Source organism: Corylus avellana, chromosome 2 (genome assembly GCF_965113065.1).
Source record: "Corylus avellana chromosome 2, dhCorAvel1.hap1.2, whole genome shotgun sequence".
Taxonomy (NCBI): domain Eukaryota; kingdom Viridiplantae; phylum Streptophyta; class Magnoliopsida; order Fagales; family Betulaceae; genus Corylus; species Corylus avellana.
Genome location: NC_142491.1, coordinates 2,729,210 through 2,746,049, shown reverse-complemented (window position 1 = coordinate 2,746,049; position 16,840 = coordinate 2,729,210). Strand labels below are relative to the sequence as shown.

At 33.0% G+C, this 16,840-nt stretch overlaps 1 protein-coding gene across 1 annotated transcript; it reads right to left on the bottom strand.

Moving 5' to 3' along the window:
- Positions 1 to 14,554: 14,554 nt before the first annotated feature.
- LOC148587192 (rust resistance kinase Lr10-like) lies at positions 14,555 to 16,818 on the bottom strand. The gene is made up of 3 exons (XM_088512970.1): positions 16,009 to 16,818; positions 15,866 to 15,892; positions 14,555 to 15,780 (listed from the first exon to the last, which is right to left on the bottom strand). The coding sequence occupies exons 1-3, from the start codon at positions 16,715 to 16,717 to the stop codon at positions 14,669 to 14,671; spliced, it is 1,848 nt and encodes a 615-aa protein (XP_088369096.1). The 5' UTR covers positions 16,718 to 16,818; the 3' UTR covers positions 14,555 to 14,668.
- Positions 16,819 to 16,840: the final 22 nt, after the last annotated feature.

The window sequence follows — 16,840 nt, the reverse complement described above, 5'->3', positions numbered from 1 at the left end:
TCTCTTATTTCATAACTTTTTTCATGTTTGATTGTATTTTCTCATAATTGACCAAGAAAATTGGATTTTAAGTTTGAGAAGATATGTTTCTATTCTTCATTCTTGACTAATAATCCTCTGCTTTGTGAATATTGCATATTGGATTGGACCAATTCTTGTCATTTGGAGATAATATTGTTGACATTCATGAACTTTTATTTTTGAATATGGAAGCCAACAAACAATTTAAAAAGTTGTTTATTTAAAAGGTTTGGAGGCATAGAATGTTAAAACAATGGTTAAATATTTAAGGTTACCCTAGAAAGCTTTGGGTTTGATGTGTGTGAGGTGTGCATTGATTCAAGGAAAGTGCGTGATTGGATAGTAGATCATAATGTCATTATTGAGACTAGTGTCCTAAACTACAATTGGTTGTATGAATTTTTTGCTGTAATTGAATACTATTAGTTATTCCATGATTTATTAATGAACATTGAGCATTTGTATTACTGTTTACATGTATACTTCTGATTGCATATTATCCTATCTTATGCACACTACACAAAAAAATAAAAAAAAATAAAGCCATTTAATGTCATTTTATAACTAAGGCTAATTATGAAAGAACGTCACCAACAACTTGATGTCGTTTTAGAGATATTGTTTCAGTTGGGCAGTCACATCGAGGGCTGAGAAATTTTTTTGTCCTTTTAGCCTTAAATGACGCTTATTTATGTCGTTTCATACTGAAACGACGCAAATGGGTTAATGTCACTTGTTTCCATTGTAAAAGTCATTAAAAATTGTCGTTTATTATGTAAACCACATTAAATTTTTATGTGATTTACTGTGTAAAAGACATAAATTAACGTTGTTTACTAAAAATTGGGTATAATGACAATTATAATCTTGATATCTCCTTCAAACCGATAGTTTCCACCTCAAAATCCCTAAAGCACGTAGACAGGTGCAAATAATAATTTTGAACTTTCACAAATGGAAGACATATTTCCAAGAATGGGGTTAGAATGTAATTACGAAATATCAACTTAAGAAGAATACAATGAGCCCCAACTAAAGAAATTGAGAAAAATTCAAAGAATGGTGACAGAATGTAATTATGAAATCAGTTTCAACCAAAATATCTAGTCTTACTCGACTCCACATGAAGGGCAAGCTTCCATAATCATTATGTAGCATTCTAGCATTTAAATGTAATGAGTTGTAAGAAATGAAATCAGAAAACTAAATTCATATGTTTTAATATAATGCTACATGTTGTTAAACATTTTTAAAATAATGATTAAGTGATTAAATTTATCTCTTCTTATAATTAAACTTAAGCTTTTGGAATAACTGGTAATTTAACATAGTATCAGAGCCAAAGGCCATGAGATCGAACATTGACTCTGTCAAATCATCCCTCAAGGGGAAGTGTTAAAGTAATGATTAAGTGATTAAATTTATCTCTTCTTATAATTAAGTTTAAGCTTTTGAGATAACAAAAATATATATAGCAAAAATATATGAATATTTCTCTCAGACAATTTCAGTCATGGGACAACAAAAATATTCTCAAAAATACAATTAATAGCATGAAGTGATTTCTCAAAAAGAAGAGGGGGCTCATTAAACTCAAGGGACCTGAAATGTCCACATTCCCTTGGAACCTTGCAAAATCAAGTATACCACAAGAAGTTGATATTCCTTCAACTGTAAACACCACCAGATGCTTACTCTGCAAGTTGAAACAAATGACTTAAAGAGGCTGATGGATATAAAATCGCAAAAAAAGACTTATCTATCATCAATGAGATAAGTGAGATGTTGCCTATTTTATATTTCCTACTTACACAAATATATGGAAGAAGTAATAAAGACCTCTACGCCTCTACTAACAGATCTGTGTGTGTTAGAAGACTAAAACTGTTAAGAAATTTATCTTATTACTCAAGATCTGTGAGATGCTAAAAATAAGAAGAAATGCAAAATAACAAAGATTAGGCAATCATATACGATACCCAGATTTAAGTTGTTCGGTTTAACAAGCCTATACCCGCAAGCAGAGACGACCCAATTTTTTTTTTTTTTTTTTTTCTATATCATTTAAATATTTTATTTATTTATTCTTTATTGATTCTATCTTTATTTCTTTTTTAAAAATCGTATTTCTTTCTTTATTTTTTCAACATAATTTTTCTAAGACAATAATTTTTCTTTTGAGCAAGTACAGGTCACTAATCTTTAAAATTAACTCCAGTTTAGAACAAAGAGACAAAAATTTGGATTCGTTGAATGTGTTGTTTGAATTGAACATCTCTCATAGTCACAGCCTGTTTCATGTCCCATACCCCCTCCAGTAGAATAAAAGATTAAAGCAAAGCTATGTTGGGATTGTTATAGTATATTTGAATGACCATAAAGCTAGAGATTTGATGAGGATTATATTATTTTTTATGAAAATTAGATTAACTTAACTTTAATTGAATCACCTTCAATTAAGGAATTTGATTAAGATTATATTTATTATGTAAGCTCTATTAAATAGAGCATTTTGTATTGTAAACTCATCCATTGAATAAGGGCAAATGTAGCACTTAAGGATTTATCGTGTGGAGGTAGAACCACATAAAATCATAGACCGAAGCATATAAAATCTTTTGAATTATTTATTTTAGTATGCTATTTATGTATTTTCACAATAGGACAAAATTCATTATTCATGGTTCTCCAATTTTGTGCACTCCTTTCATCGCATGTATGCGCAAGATCTGTTCGGTAGTGACGGGAAGAGATGAAAATCAGACGAAATCGCGAACACCCACTGGATGAAAATCAAACGAACAAGACGAAAATCAGACGAACGAGCAGAGACGAAAATCAAACGTACGAAATCAAAACTAAAAAGTCAGACAAAAATCAGCACTGATGTTGTATTTGGTAGCGACTGATGGGCAAAGGAAACGGTCTGGTAAGAAAGAGAACATTAAATTGTATTAAAAAATAAAAGCATCCGTAAGCCACGTGTAGCGGTACACCGTTCACAATTCACAAATGACTTAAAAATGTATTTTACTTTTTTTTTTTAACATAATCCGATGTAAGAGGTTTTTATGGATTTTGTAAGCTAATGTGAATGCTCTTACAGTTAATCTCTGCCACTTTGCGTACAACAAAAAACTCTACCACTTTGTAATTTGGAAAATTGTGTTATTAAGAGTTTGTTTAGGATTATCTTTGAGAAATAGAATTTTTAAGTCAAAAACAGCTCATAGGTAAAAACTTCATTTTTAAGCTTTTGACAAAAATACGTTTTGGTCATTTTTAAGCTTTTTGAACACTTAAAAGCGCTTTTAATTTTTTTTAGCAAAAATTGATTGACGTGATAAAAAGTAATAATATTTTGTACAAAAAAGTGAAAAAAAAAAAAAAGGTTTGTAGTGATTTTTTTATTTAAATAGTCATAATAAATGATTAATGTGATATAAAAAATAAGAATATTTGAAGTTGAATTTTTTAGGAATAGTATTTGGCCTTTGCCAAACAGAGTCATGCTGTACAATACAACCTATACTGCAATTTGACAAATCAGACTGCTATTTGACAAATAAAAAATAAAATAAAATAAATCAGAGAAAGAGAACCAGAATTTGCCGTTTAGCAAAAAATTCTTTCCTAGTATTTCTTAAAAGATTTCTATTAGTAATTACACTTATACATGTTGATTAATTTTTTTAAAATTAATTACTTGTGAATATATATTTTCTGTTACCTATTTTAATTGTATATATGAAATATATAATTGTAATTGTTTGGGACAAAATATCTCTGGTGGGCCCCACTCATTTTTTTCACTTATTTACAATATGCTATCACCCAATCACTTGGTGACATGTGTACGCATTATTTTTGCACCCTTAGATAAAAGATGGGAAGAGCAAGGAGAGATGAGACTTTAAATTTAAGCGCCACTTAAATTTTAAACAAGCTTGTGACAAATAGGTTTAACAAATTTAAATCCTTGCTTAAGGAAGTCTTTTTTTTTAAAAAAAAAAAAAATTTACCATCCTATTTTTTATATGTTTTAAATAATAATTAAAATTTGTTGAATTGTTTATTTATTTTGTTAGCTATATTTTTTAATATTTGTTAATTAATTTTTATTTATTTATTTTTCATTCATTCAAAAAAATTGTTGAGCCCCGAATAGTTGGCTCTGCATGCCATTGAGATTTAAGTTAGCAACAACCTCTTTTGATTGGGGACAATTCTCACCTTAAAGATAGTATTCACACGCCCCTCAAAGTCGCATTGATTTTTTTTTAGTTTTTCACTCAATTTTCCTCAACAATTTTAAGGTAATAATTCGCAATGGGATTAGAATCTAATATGGAGATTATCAAAACGATGAGCGATGAAGATTTCATGCATTTTGGATTTGAATCTTGTAGTAGGAGTTCCACTCCTATGCTAGTAAAGTGTGCTCCAAGGATAATAATCGTGCTCATCCACGGCATGCATGGAATATACTCCTAATTTAAGGGATAATGGGTGCTTAAACGTACATAGGCTATCATGGGGTACTCCCACGCAAAATTTGAAATGTGATACGAAGACAAATACATTGGAATGAAACAAAGGTAAAATGAACTTCTAGTCCCTAGTTCAAAACTCTTGGTCAGAGCATTAATATTTCCTTTCCCAAACATTATTGACTTCAACATCAAAGTCATCGTTTACATTTTTGCAACTTAGTCATGTATTTGGCATAAGGAAATTGTTCTAACAAAAACAATTCACAAGGTGGTATACTTAATTTCCCAATTATATATGTGGCATTTTTTCAAAGATGCATTGACATGTTTTGAAAACTTGATTCTCGTCCCCAAGAGATAGCTCAATCGGCTAGAAACCATGCCTTATGAAGCGAAGGTCACTAGTTTGAATCCCCCCTACCCCCTCTTGTGTGGACATGTCAAAAAAAAAAAAAAAAAAAAAAACTTGATTCTCCTTGAAGTTGCATATTTCAAAGAAAAATGCTCATAAGGAATCAACCACCAAGAATGACCCGAAAACTATAAAGCATCATTTTAATTACAATTACGCATCTAAATCATCCATAACTCGTGTACAAATTACAATGCCATGGATGCATGCATCAACTCTAAAAGCACGACTAATTAAGTTTACAAGATGCAACATGTCGGAATTATTATCTTATTTTCCGTAACAATTTTAGAAGCGCAAGGCCAAAAACATTAATACTCTAGTTATAAACACATTAAATATGATAAACAAGTGATTTAATTCTCATGATGTAGTACATGCTTGAGCTGGTCTATAATAAATGAACGATTCAACATGAATTCTCTTCAAAATTTATTATTAAGTATAGGTTTTCTATCAAATTAATTGGTTCATAACCATAATGGATTTGAAATAGAGCTGGGAGTTCGGAGAAAGATAATTGTTTTTTGGACAGAGTTTTCTTTTAAATTGGGTTTGAGGAAGTTCTTCCAACTTAGTCTATAAAAACGACATGTACGTGTCATTTGCATATGAAAAACACACGTGTTTTTTTAATTGTAAAGAGAAATTTGAAAGAAATTTTATTCAAAAAGCATGTGTTTCTCAAATGCTATTTAGAAAGCATATGATTCTCAATTATTTCACTATATATATATATATATATATATATATATATATATATATATATATATATATATATATATATATATATATATATTGTATTTTATATTTGAAGTTATTTTTTAATATATTTATTTTGGACCTTCGACATATATATTTTGATTGGGAACTATTATATGTCCAAGGTACAATATTGAAATAATTTTAAGGTTTGTCTTGACTCTTTTTGTGTCAACAACAATTCAAAATGCCAAGACTTTTTTAGAACAGGTATGAGTTAAATAGTGGTGATCCAAAACACCTATGCTTACACAAAATAAGTTATTCATATATGATAACTCTAAAGATAAATATAGTTCTACTAATACATGATGCCTCACAAACTGGTTGATTGTTTTAAACTCTTTGTTCACTGTCTTTTGTATTATATTCTTAAAATAAAAACATCAATAAAAAAATTTACATACTCCTTAAAAAGCGTAAAAAACTATCCAAAATATAAAACACAATTTTTTTTTTTTTTTTTGGTTAATCTTTTGTATTCTATTCTTAAAATAAAAACATCAATAAACAACCCAAAAAAACAAAAACTAATTTCCAAAATATAAAAAACCAAATTTTCGTGTTTAAAAAAAATAGAGGGGGGGGGGGGGGGTCTTGAACGGCCACCACACTTTTTTTTTTTTGCTTTTTGTTTCTTAATTTTGTTTTTATAATTAATATATATATATATATATATATATATATATATATATATATATATATATATATTTTATTAAAGGAAACACGTGCCGATTGGGTATGATATTGTCACAGCATTTGTAAAAAATTTAAAAGGAGGAAGTAGGAAGTTCTTCCAATCTAGTCTATAAAAACATGTGTCCTCTGCATATGATCAATATGATAATTTTTTATTTTTATTTTTTTTGGAAGAAAAGTAAGTATGATAAATGGGTGTGAAAAGTAGTATTACTCTCTTTTTTTTTTTTTTTTTTTAAAAAATGAATAATAAATATTAAGTTGAGAAAAGTAATGTTAAATCACCACTTATCCATAAAGCTTAAACTTTTATGACAAGTAGTGATTTACCATAGTATGAAAGGAAAAGTATTTAGTTCGAGCCTTGATTCCGTCATTTATTCCCATTTCAATGAAATATTCCTTGTGTTGGATATCACATATTAAATGGAAATTTGAGCACATAAGTGAGAAAGAGTGTTAAAATAATGATTAAGTGAAGTTTGATAAATTTAATCACCTATTAAAAGTGGTAATTTAACATGTAATAAATACTAATATGGCGTATTTATTTTCAAAACGTAGTTGTTAAAATTTAAGGAATTTTATATAGTATAATTACTCTAAAAATTGTAGGGATCCTAAGTCAACAAATTAAAAATCTGATAGAGGACATTCTGTAAAATTAACCTTTCTTATCTTTTCAGAGATGTTCATTAACATTCAATTCTTTATATATATATATATATATATATATATATATATATATATATATTGGGGCTTTCTTGTTCTTGGGCATGTTTATGGTAAGGCCCATAATTATCCTAGACCCATATCCGTAAAAATAAAATAAATAAATAAAAGAAACAGAGGTGATATCCATTTTTGTTTTCCTCCAATGGCGGTTTGTTTGGCGGTTCGCATTTTTTGCAAGCATATTGGTAGACACTAGAGCTGACGATCTCTTTGATAGGCAACAGTTTGGATTGAGGTTAGATGCAATACCTATTATATATTTGGGCCCTTCATTTAAGATGAACTCTCAGATTGTGACAGTAAATAAAAAGAAGAAAAAGGTGTGGTTAGAGGGTGGCCAAATTAACCCCTTAGCCATGAGGGGGACTCGGTCATCCCCATTGGCCAATTTTGAGGTGGCCAAACCACCCTTCTGGTTAAAGGGGTGGTTCGGCCACCCTGATAGTTACACGTTACACTGCAAGTCACATTTTATTTTATTTTTTTGTCCATTTAAATGGACGGTCCAAATAAAAAATATTGCACCAAATCTCAACCCCTATAGTTTTACCTCATATGGTTTAATGATTGTATGGGTAAAGATGCTCTTAGCTAGAGTTTTGCGTGCACTATCCCTTACAGGAATAGCAACTCTGGAGGTCTAAGTTTAATATCCCAAACCCGTTTTATATTGAGAATTTATTCCAACACCAATTGAAGAAAATGGTTATTGCACTACTCGTTATCACACTACCGATAGACGAGACGTGTTTTAAATGACTTATCATGCTAATCACCAAAAAAAAAAAAAGCGATTTTAAATACACAACGTGAATCAATATAAAATGACTGTGAATAGTAACAATAGTTGATGACCTTAAAACTGAAAATAAATAAATAAATACATACCGTACTGCTCGCCAATTTACCATATATCATTTTCTTAATAGCCCGCAATTGAGATTGGGCTTGGGCCTGGCGTCAAGTTGGCGATTGTGGATGTTGAAATTCAACCTGAACCTGAGAACACACTAGCTTACTAGATTTGGTATTTGGGTTGCCTTTGGGCCGAAGGAAATAGGAATCAAATTAATAGCAAACATATGTAGATTATATGAGATTGAGGTGTTACAAGTACTTTATTTGTGAGGTAGACGATATTTTTTGGGAGCAGAAAATTTGTATTGATATTCTTTTATGATATTCTTTTAATAGTTAACATTCTATTGTATAATTTGTATTGATTAATTGGTTTTATAATTTTTGTTTTTCTACTATCAAGTAAATTCATTACCGTTCATTTTGTTTAATTAATTTGAGTACATTTTATACAACTCAATTGTCTAAAAACAAATAATTAATAAACAAACTGGATAAATATAAGAAATACGACAGTAGTGCATTTCCAAAATCAAAGGCATTTAAAACATAAGAAAAAAAAAAAAAAAAAAAAAAAAAAAGCGGATAAATATAAGAAAACTTCACTATTTTTGTAAAATAATTGTGTTTTTAAAATATATATATATTTCATTACCCACATGTAAATCTTACAAATTCAATAGTAAATTTATATTTATAAAAGAATGAAAACAAATTAACTGTTATTTTTTTTCACCGAACATGTAAAGAAATATGTGACTAAGAATACAACACTAAAAGGAAAAACATAAAGCTAGAAACATATAATTTATAAAGACTTTAATTTCTCAGTTTCAAACATTCTACAGAGTTGTTTTTGTTTTTGTCTCTAGTTGACTAGTTGACTAGAAGATAGAGGTTGTAGTAGTTATTTTTGAAAAGCATCATGCATCTCAAAAAATCTAGTTGACTAGAAGATGGCTCCTAAAGTGACATTTCTCTGGATGTTATCATGCACCCTTTTTTCTTAATTAGCTGTTTTTTTTTTTTTTTTTTTAAATTTGTCCAGTAGTTCTCCTTTTTCTTTCGGTATGAAAATTCCACATGATACAAAAATGTTCAATCTTAAAACACGCTTTCTATCTTTGAAATGCCAGCAAATTATTAGTTGTAATGAATGGTATGACAAGTCTCAGTTGATTGAAGAAAAAGTTGTGGAGGACCACCCCCAATAATGTTAGCCAAAATTGAAAAATTTCTATCCTCAGAGGTTAGGAAACTCATACTGATTTTCTTAAGCGGCTGTTTCTTTTATTTGTCCAGTAGTTCTCCTTTTTCTCTAATCTGGTATGAAAATTCCACATGATACAAAAATGTCCAATCTTAAAACACGCTTTCTATGAAATGCCAGCAAATTATTAGTTGTAATGAATGGTGTAACAAGTCTCAGTTGATTGAAGAAAAAGTTGTGGAAGACCACCCCCAATAATGTTAGCCAAAATGGAAAATTTTCTATCCTCAGAGGTTAGGAAACTCGTACAGATTTTCTTAAGGGTTAAATACTAAATACCTCCTGGGGTTTTATTGCTTTATTCTTTTCTCCTAGGGTTTGATTTTTATTACAATAGGTCTATGTGGTTTTGATAATAGACCAAATTAGTCATTTTGTCAGTTGACCATTAGTTGACTTAACGGAAATCCACGTGTACAAATCAAATGTTGACACGCGGCATTTACTTAAATTTTATTTAAATTAAAAAAAAAAAAATGTATTTTTTTAAAAAGAAAAAAAAAAATTGGGGGTGGTCGTTGGCCATCAGCCACCCCCAGTGGGTACTGGGGGTGGAGCCTAGGGGGTGGCCGAAACCACCCCCAATGTTGGTTGGGGGTGGTTTCGGCCACCCCCTAGGCTCCATGGGGGTGGCCGAGCCACACCCAGTGGGTACTGAGCCACCCCCATGGGCACCAAGGGGGTGGCCAAAACCACCCCCAACCACCATTGGGCGTGGTTTCGGCCACTCCATAGGCTCCATGGGGGTGGCTTGCCACCCCCAGTACCCACTGGGGGTGGTTTCGGCCACCCCCATCCAACCAGATGGGGGTGGCCGAATTTTTTTCTTTTTTTTTTAAAAAAAAAAATTAAGTAAATGCCACGTGTTAACATTTGATTGGTCCACGTGGATTTCCATTAAGTCAACTGACAGAGAATTAATTTGGTTTATTATCAAAACCACAGGTACCTCCTGTGATAAAAATCAAACCCTAGGGGAGAAAAAATAAAGCAACAAAACCCCGGGGGGGTATTTAGTATTTAACCATTTTCTTAATTAGCTGTTTCTTTTATTTGTCCAGTAGTTCTCCTTTTTCTCTAATCCGGTATGAAAATTCTACATGATACAAAAATGTCCAATCTTAAAACACGCTTTCTATCTTTGAAATGCTAGTAAATTATTAGTTGTAATGAATGGGGTGACAAGTCTCAGTTGATTGAAGAAAAAGTTGTGGAAGACCACCCCCAATAATGTTAGCTAAAATGGAAAATTTTCTATCCTCAGTGGTTAGGAAACTCATACAAACTTTCTTAATTAGCTGTTTCTTTTATTTGTCCAGTATTTCTCATTTTTCTTTAATCTGGTATGAAAATTCCATATGACACAAAAATGTCCAATCTTAAAACATGCTTTCTATCTTTGAAATGCCAGCAAATTATTAGTTGTAATGAATGGTGTGACAAGTCTCAGTTGATTGAAGAAAAAGTTGTTGAAGACCACCCCCAATAATGTTAGCCAAAATGGAAAAATTTCTATCCTCAGAAGTTAGGAAACTCATACAGATTTTCTTAATTAGCTGTTTCTTTTATTTGTCCAGTAATTCTCCCTTTTCTCTGGTCTGGTATGAAAATTCCACATGATACAAAAATGTCAAATCTTAAAACACGCTTTCTATCTTTGAAATGCCAGCAAATTATTAGTTGTAATGTATGGTGTGACAAGTCTCAGTTGATTGAATAAAAAGTTATGGAGGACCACCCTCAATAATGTTAGCCAAAATGGAGAAATTTCTATCCTCAAAGGTTAGGAAACTCATACAGATTTTCTTAATTAGACGTTTCTTTTATTTGTCCAGTAGTTCTCGTTTTTCTCTGATCTGGTATGAAAATTCCACATGATACAAAAATGTCCAATCTTAAAACACGCTTTCTATCTTTGAAATGCCAGTAAATTATTAGTTGTAATGAATGGTGTGACAAGTCTCAGTTGATTGAAGAAAAAGTTGTGGAGGACCACCCCCAATAATGTTACCCAAAATGAAAAAATTTCTATCCTCAAAGGTTAGGACACTTATACAGGTTTTCTTAATTAGACGTTTCTTTTATTTGTCCAGTAGTTCTCATTTTTCTCTGATCTGGTATGAAAATTCCACATGATACAAAAATGTCCAATCTTAAAACGCGCTTCTATCTTTGAAATGCCAGCAAATTATTAATTGTAATGAATGGTGTGACAAGTCTCAGTTGATTGAAGAAAAAGTTGTGGAAGACCACCCCAAATAATGTTAGCCAAAATGGAAAAATTTATATGTTCTCTAAACGCTAGATACTTTCTAGGATTTGAAGGAAAATAGGAAAAAAAAAACTCATTTCTTAGACTTTTTATTGAGAAAAACTCACATATAATCAAAAGTTACGTTCTAGGGTCTATAAAGTATGCATTTATAGGCCCCAAACCCTAAACTTTATAAACGTATGAAATTAAGTCGAACTATAATTCTACGATACCTGTCCGGACAGAACATAACGCGGTTTGGACGGTCACTTAAATTAAAGACAAAAATTGGGAAATAACATAGGCGTCTATACAGTCTCTGGACAAGGACTTCAAACGAGGCTCTCGGGTTTAGACCTGTCGGAACGGTTGCAGACGAGCTTGCAGACGAGGCTCTCTAATACCAACTGATGCAGCGTGACTTAGTGGTTGTAAAGAAGAACATTAATAAAGAACGGATAGATATTTCTAGATCTTGATACGATCAAAGAATCTAAAAAATATTCTCTAAACGCTAGATACTCTTTAGAGTTTGAAGGAAAATAATGAAGAAACTCAACTCTGAGTAATCTTATTGATAAAAACTGATTCATAAATAAACGCTCTGTTCTAGGGTCTATAAAACATGTATTTATAGACCCCTAAATCCTAAACCTATTAATAATACGAAATAAAGTCGGTTTTAACAAATCTACGATGGCCGTCCGGACGGGCACCAAAGAAATAAATTAACGTAAGCTAAAACATAGATGTGTTAGACAAGAGGAATTCGGGTCTAGACATGTGTTCCAGGGAGCTCTTTGCAACCCGTTTTGACTTAGTAAACATCGGAATTAGTCAAATCTCATGAAATATGACTTTGTAGTTATTTGAATTAGCTTTCCAATGCCACCAAACATGCTCCAATCCGATGTCCGAAACTCGAGTTATAATCTTTATAATAAAGCTGATTGAGTATCCGTTCCACCCTACATCACAATCTCAGATTTTATTGGGACCATAAGATTTAAGAATCAATTCAAATGTGAAAGCTAACATGCAATTCTCAAAGTAACTTTGTGGTTTGGTTTAGACGTACATCCAAGTGGAATGAATTATGTTTTCTTTTCTACTTTTAGTGTCACTAGTTGATTGAAGCAAAAGGTCTCCGAAGGGTCAACACTTATCGTTGGGATAATGTTAAAAAAAAAAAAAAAAAAAAAAAAAAATTCCTAACCTCCTAGATAAAATGCACACGCCTTGACTAACCAGGCAACATCAAATTTAATTTAATTTAATTTAATTTTTTTTTTAACCCATTTCTAGAGTTTTGCACTACTATCCGTTATAGGAATATCACTATGTAGGTGCGAGTTTAATATCCCAAACCCTTTTATATTGAGTATTTATTCCAACGCCCACCAAAAAAAACTGAGGTTTAGGGACACGTTCTGTAATGAGGTCATTTTAATAAAACGATTACATTAGGGGTCATTTCAATAGTAAAATGATCCCTCTTAGAAAGAGGGGTCATTTTACTGTAACAACGTTCCCACTCAGTTGGGGGGCGTTGCTACAGTGAAAAACACCCTCCCCCCTTGATCTACGTGCTCCAACCCACCCCCTCTCCCTCGGTCTCTCGCCCTTTCAGCTCTCTCACTCAACTATCTTTCTCTCACATATCAGCTCTCTCACTAAGCTCTCTCTCTCTCTCTCTCTCTCTCTCTCTCTCACCTCTGGCGGCATTGCTCCTCCGATCCCTTCCTTTTTTATTTTTTTATAAAAAAAGGCTGGTTGGCTTCCGGTTTCAAAACTGGCAGCCACCCTTGAGGGTGGGGGTGGCCCGCAAGCCACCCCATAGGTGGCCGGTTCGGGCCACCCCAGGGTAGATTCGGGGTGGCCCGCAAGCCACCCTAGAGGTAGCCGAGGGTGGTGCCAACCACCTCTGGGGTGGCTCGCAGGCCACCCCCGGGCGGATTCGAGGTGACCCGAAGGCCACCCCCAGCCTCAGGGGTGGCCCGCGAGCCACCCCAGAGGTGGCCATGGGTGGTTTGGCCACCTATGGGGTGGCTCCCAGGTCACCCCTGAAGGCCACTTCCAATGATGGGTAGTCACCCCTCTAATTTTTTTTATTTAAAAATTTAATTTGAATTTGTTTTATTTTTATTTTTTATTTTTTTTAAAAAAAGAAATTAATTTGATTTTATATATATATATATATATATATATATATTTGGGAATTTTTTTTTTTTTTTTTTTTTTTTTAAAGATTAGGGACATTTAAACTGTACAAAACGTCCCCTTCTAAAAGGGGACGTGCACTATACACATACATGTATCCTTTTAAAAGGGGACATTTCAGTGAAAATGATCATTTTTTTCACTGTTTAAACGTTCATAATTTTAATTTTAGTCACTTTATTTAGAACATTTACAAATTGTCAGTATTTGAACGTCGCTAATTAAATAAAGACATTGTTTTGCCTTAAAATGTCACCTTAAAAATGTCTCTAACTCTAATTGAAGAAAATGATTATTGCACTACTCATTATCCTTCACGAATCAGGCCCTCACCTCACGACTTTATCTTTCTGCCTTAACAAAAAATATAATTTTCGTACAATGTCATTATTTTCTAAAAACATCATGCATCTAATAAAATCTAGTTGACTAGTTGACTAGAAGATGGTTCCTCAAGTGGCATCTCTCTAGATGTTATCATGCATCTTCTTTTCTTAGCTGCTTCTTTTCTTTGTTCCCTAGTCCTTTTTTTCTTGACGTTTCTCAGAGGATGTCTGATGGTATGAAAATTTCAAATGATACAAAAGAGTCAAGTCTTGGAACACGCTTTCTGCCTTTGAAATGCCATCAACTTATTAATTGTAATGAGAAACGTCGTGGGGGTTCGGCCATCCCTAACGACCAACCTATTATTTTTATTTTTTCGTTTGGCCCTTGGGATGGTACGGCCTCCCCAAGGGCCATGGGGTGGCCGAAGACACTGACAATTGAAACAGGAAAAAAAGCAGCTAAAAGAACAAAATAGGAAAAAGAAAACAAATATAGCGCATACTTTTTTTATAATCCTCGAATTGGTTATACATTGACTAAAAGATTAATAAGTTCTAAGACTACAAGATTATTGCAACTTACAAAGTTATTACATGTGCCAAGTTCACATACAATTATTCTAATTCTGGAATGACCTCCAACTCAAGATTTAGACGTTTCGTAGGTATATTTGCATTAGTTTTTATGGAGCCTGCAGAGGCAAATGGATTCGGAGGCATAGTTAATTTATCTTCTTCTCCTTCCAACATTTGAACCACATTTTTCATGGAAGGACGATCCACTGGGTGCCATTGGATGCACCAGATTCCTACAATTGCAAGTTTCTTTGCAATTTTAGAATCTCCATCATCTTCAACATAGATTCGTATGTCTTCTTTTTGTTCTAAGAGATTGTAGATCCATTCTGGAAAGTAGACTTTGCTAGTGTTCTCAACTGTAACGTCAACATTTTTCCTCCCTCCAACTATTTCAAGTAACAACATTCCAAAGCTATAAACATCTGCTTTTGAAGACACATTCCCAAAATTTCTAGAGAACACTTCAGGTGCAATGTAACCTATAGTCCCCCTAGCTGTGGTCATGGAAACTGCACTTTGATCCTTCGAACACAACTTGGCAAGACCAAAATCAGAAATTTTTGGATTGAAGTCTTGGTCTAGCAAAACATTACCAGGTTTGATATCAAAATGGAGGATTCGTTGGTTGCACCCTTGGTGAAGATATTCAACTCCTTTTGCTACGCCAATAGCAATATCTTGCAACTTATCCCAATTAACGATACGGTTCTTGGTGGCTGTTGAAGATATGAACTTCTCTAGAGAATCATTTGGTAAGAACTCACAAACTAGAGCACGTCTAAATCCATCAGCGCAAAACCCAACCAAGCGAACCACGTTAACATGATGGATCGTACCCATTGTTCCTACTTCATTTATGAATTCTTCCCCATTTCCCATAAAAGAGTTAAGGATCTTCACTGCAACATGAATTTCATTGGAAAGCTTTCCTTTGAATACTGTTCCATATGCTCCTTCGCCTAACTTCTCACTAAATTGATTTGTAATCCTTTTAATATCGGCGTATGAGTATCTTGTAGGTCTGAAATTTATGTAATCCTCCAAAAACTTTTCAACCTTCGCTTGATGTTCTTTTTCTACTTTATCATAAGAATAAAAACAGTAGAGACCAAAGACACATGGCAGTAGAAATGACCCTAAGATGACACCTGCACCATAAACATTCATGTATCAATAACTTCCATGTCCACAAGAAGAAGAATTTCAAATACCCATCCAAAATAGATGACTCACCAACAATGGCTGACTTTGATAATGTACCTATCAAAGATTTAACACATTCAGCTTCTCATTAATATACATTTCAAAACGTAAATAAACGAACAACTAAGTTAATTGGAGAAAGGTTGATGAAATGAATTGGATAGATAGAATACCATGAGTATGTGTAGAAATAGAAATGCACTGAGGAGTTTCTGATCCATTGCTATTACTCCTCACACATCTCTTGCCTTTGATCATTTCACAGTCTCTGCACGCTGGAGTGGACCACTTCAATTGGACAAATTTGTCATGATGCCGTATTATACCATCTGGCATTGATACAAGATTATACATCTTTGTACAAGATACGAGGGACGCCCTGATGTCAGTCGCAGGATAAACTTGGTAGGTATGGTCGCTAAGACAAGAGATCAGATCATATTGGTAATCCATACCTTCTGATCTCGAGGAACAATTGAATAAGGCATATTTAGAAAGGCCATAATCAGGTTCTTGTTGGCCATAATTATGAGGGTCTTCTACTTTGAATCGGAAAGGAGAGGAAGACAAATTGAGCCACCGAAGCTGGCTTGGAAAGCAATTATCTGGATCATACAGTTGAATTACCTGAGATTTGTAGTCAATATGTTTGACAAAAAGCTTCACTGAAATGGGCAGCTCGAGAAGCGTATGTTTTCTATCAATGCAGGAGAGAGTAAACCCAGGATACCCACAGTCATTTGGCTGGGTGTTAAGTTGGAAAGGAAATCGGATGGCTGGGCCATGGCCTCCACACCGTGATTCATTAGCGCACACATTTTGGCCTTCTCCAACGTCGACTATGTTGAAAGCCAGAAACAAGAGCAAGTATGAGATTACCATTTCTAAGCAAATATCTATCTCTGCTCTCAGCAATATTGCTTCTCAGCCTCTTAAATAGTTTGGATTTCTCCAGTGATTGCCTCTCACTGTGTTCAAGGAAATTTCGGGTGAAACAATGGTTTA

Coding starts and splice junctions, on each gene's coding strand:
- LOC148587192 (XM_088512970.1), bottom strand. CDS start 16,717: ATGGTAATCTCATACTTGCTCTTGTTTCTGGCTTTCAACATAGTCGAC. Junction 15,893..16,008: donor TATTTCTACACATACTCATG/GTATTCTATCTA, acceptor AATCTTTGATAG/GTACATTATCAAAGTCAGCC. Junction 15,781..15,865: donor ATCAAAGTCAGCCATTGTTG/GTGAGTCATCTA, acceptor TTTATGGTGCAG/GTGTCATCTTAGGGTCATTT.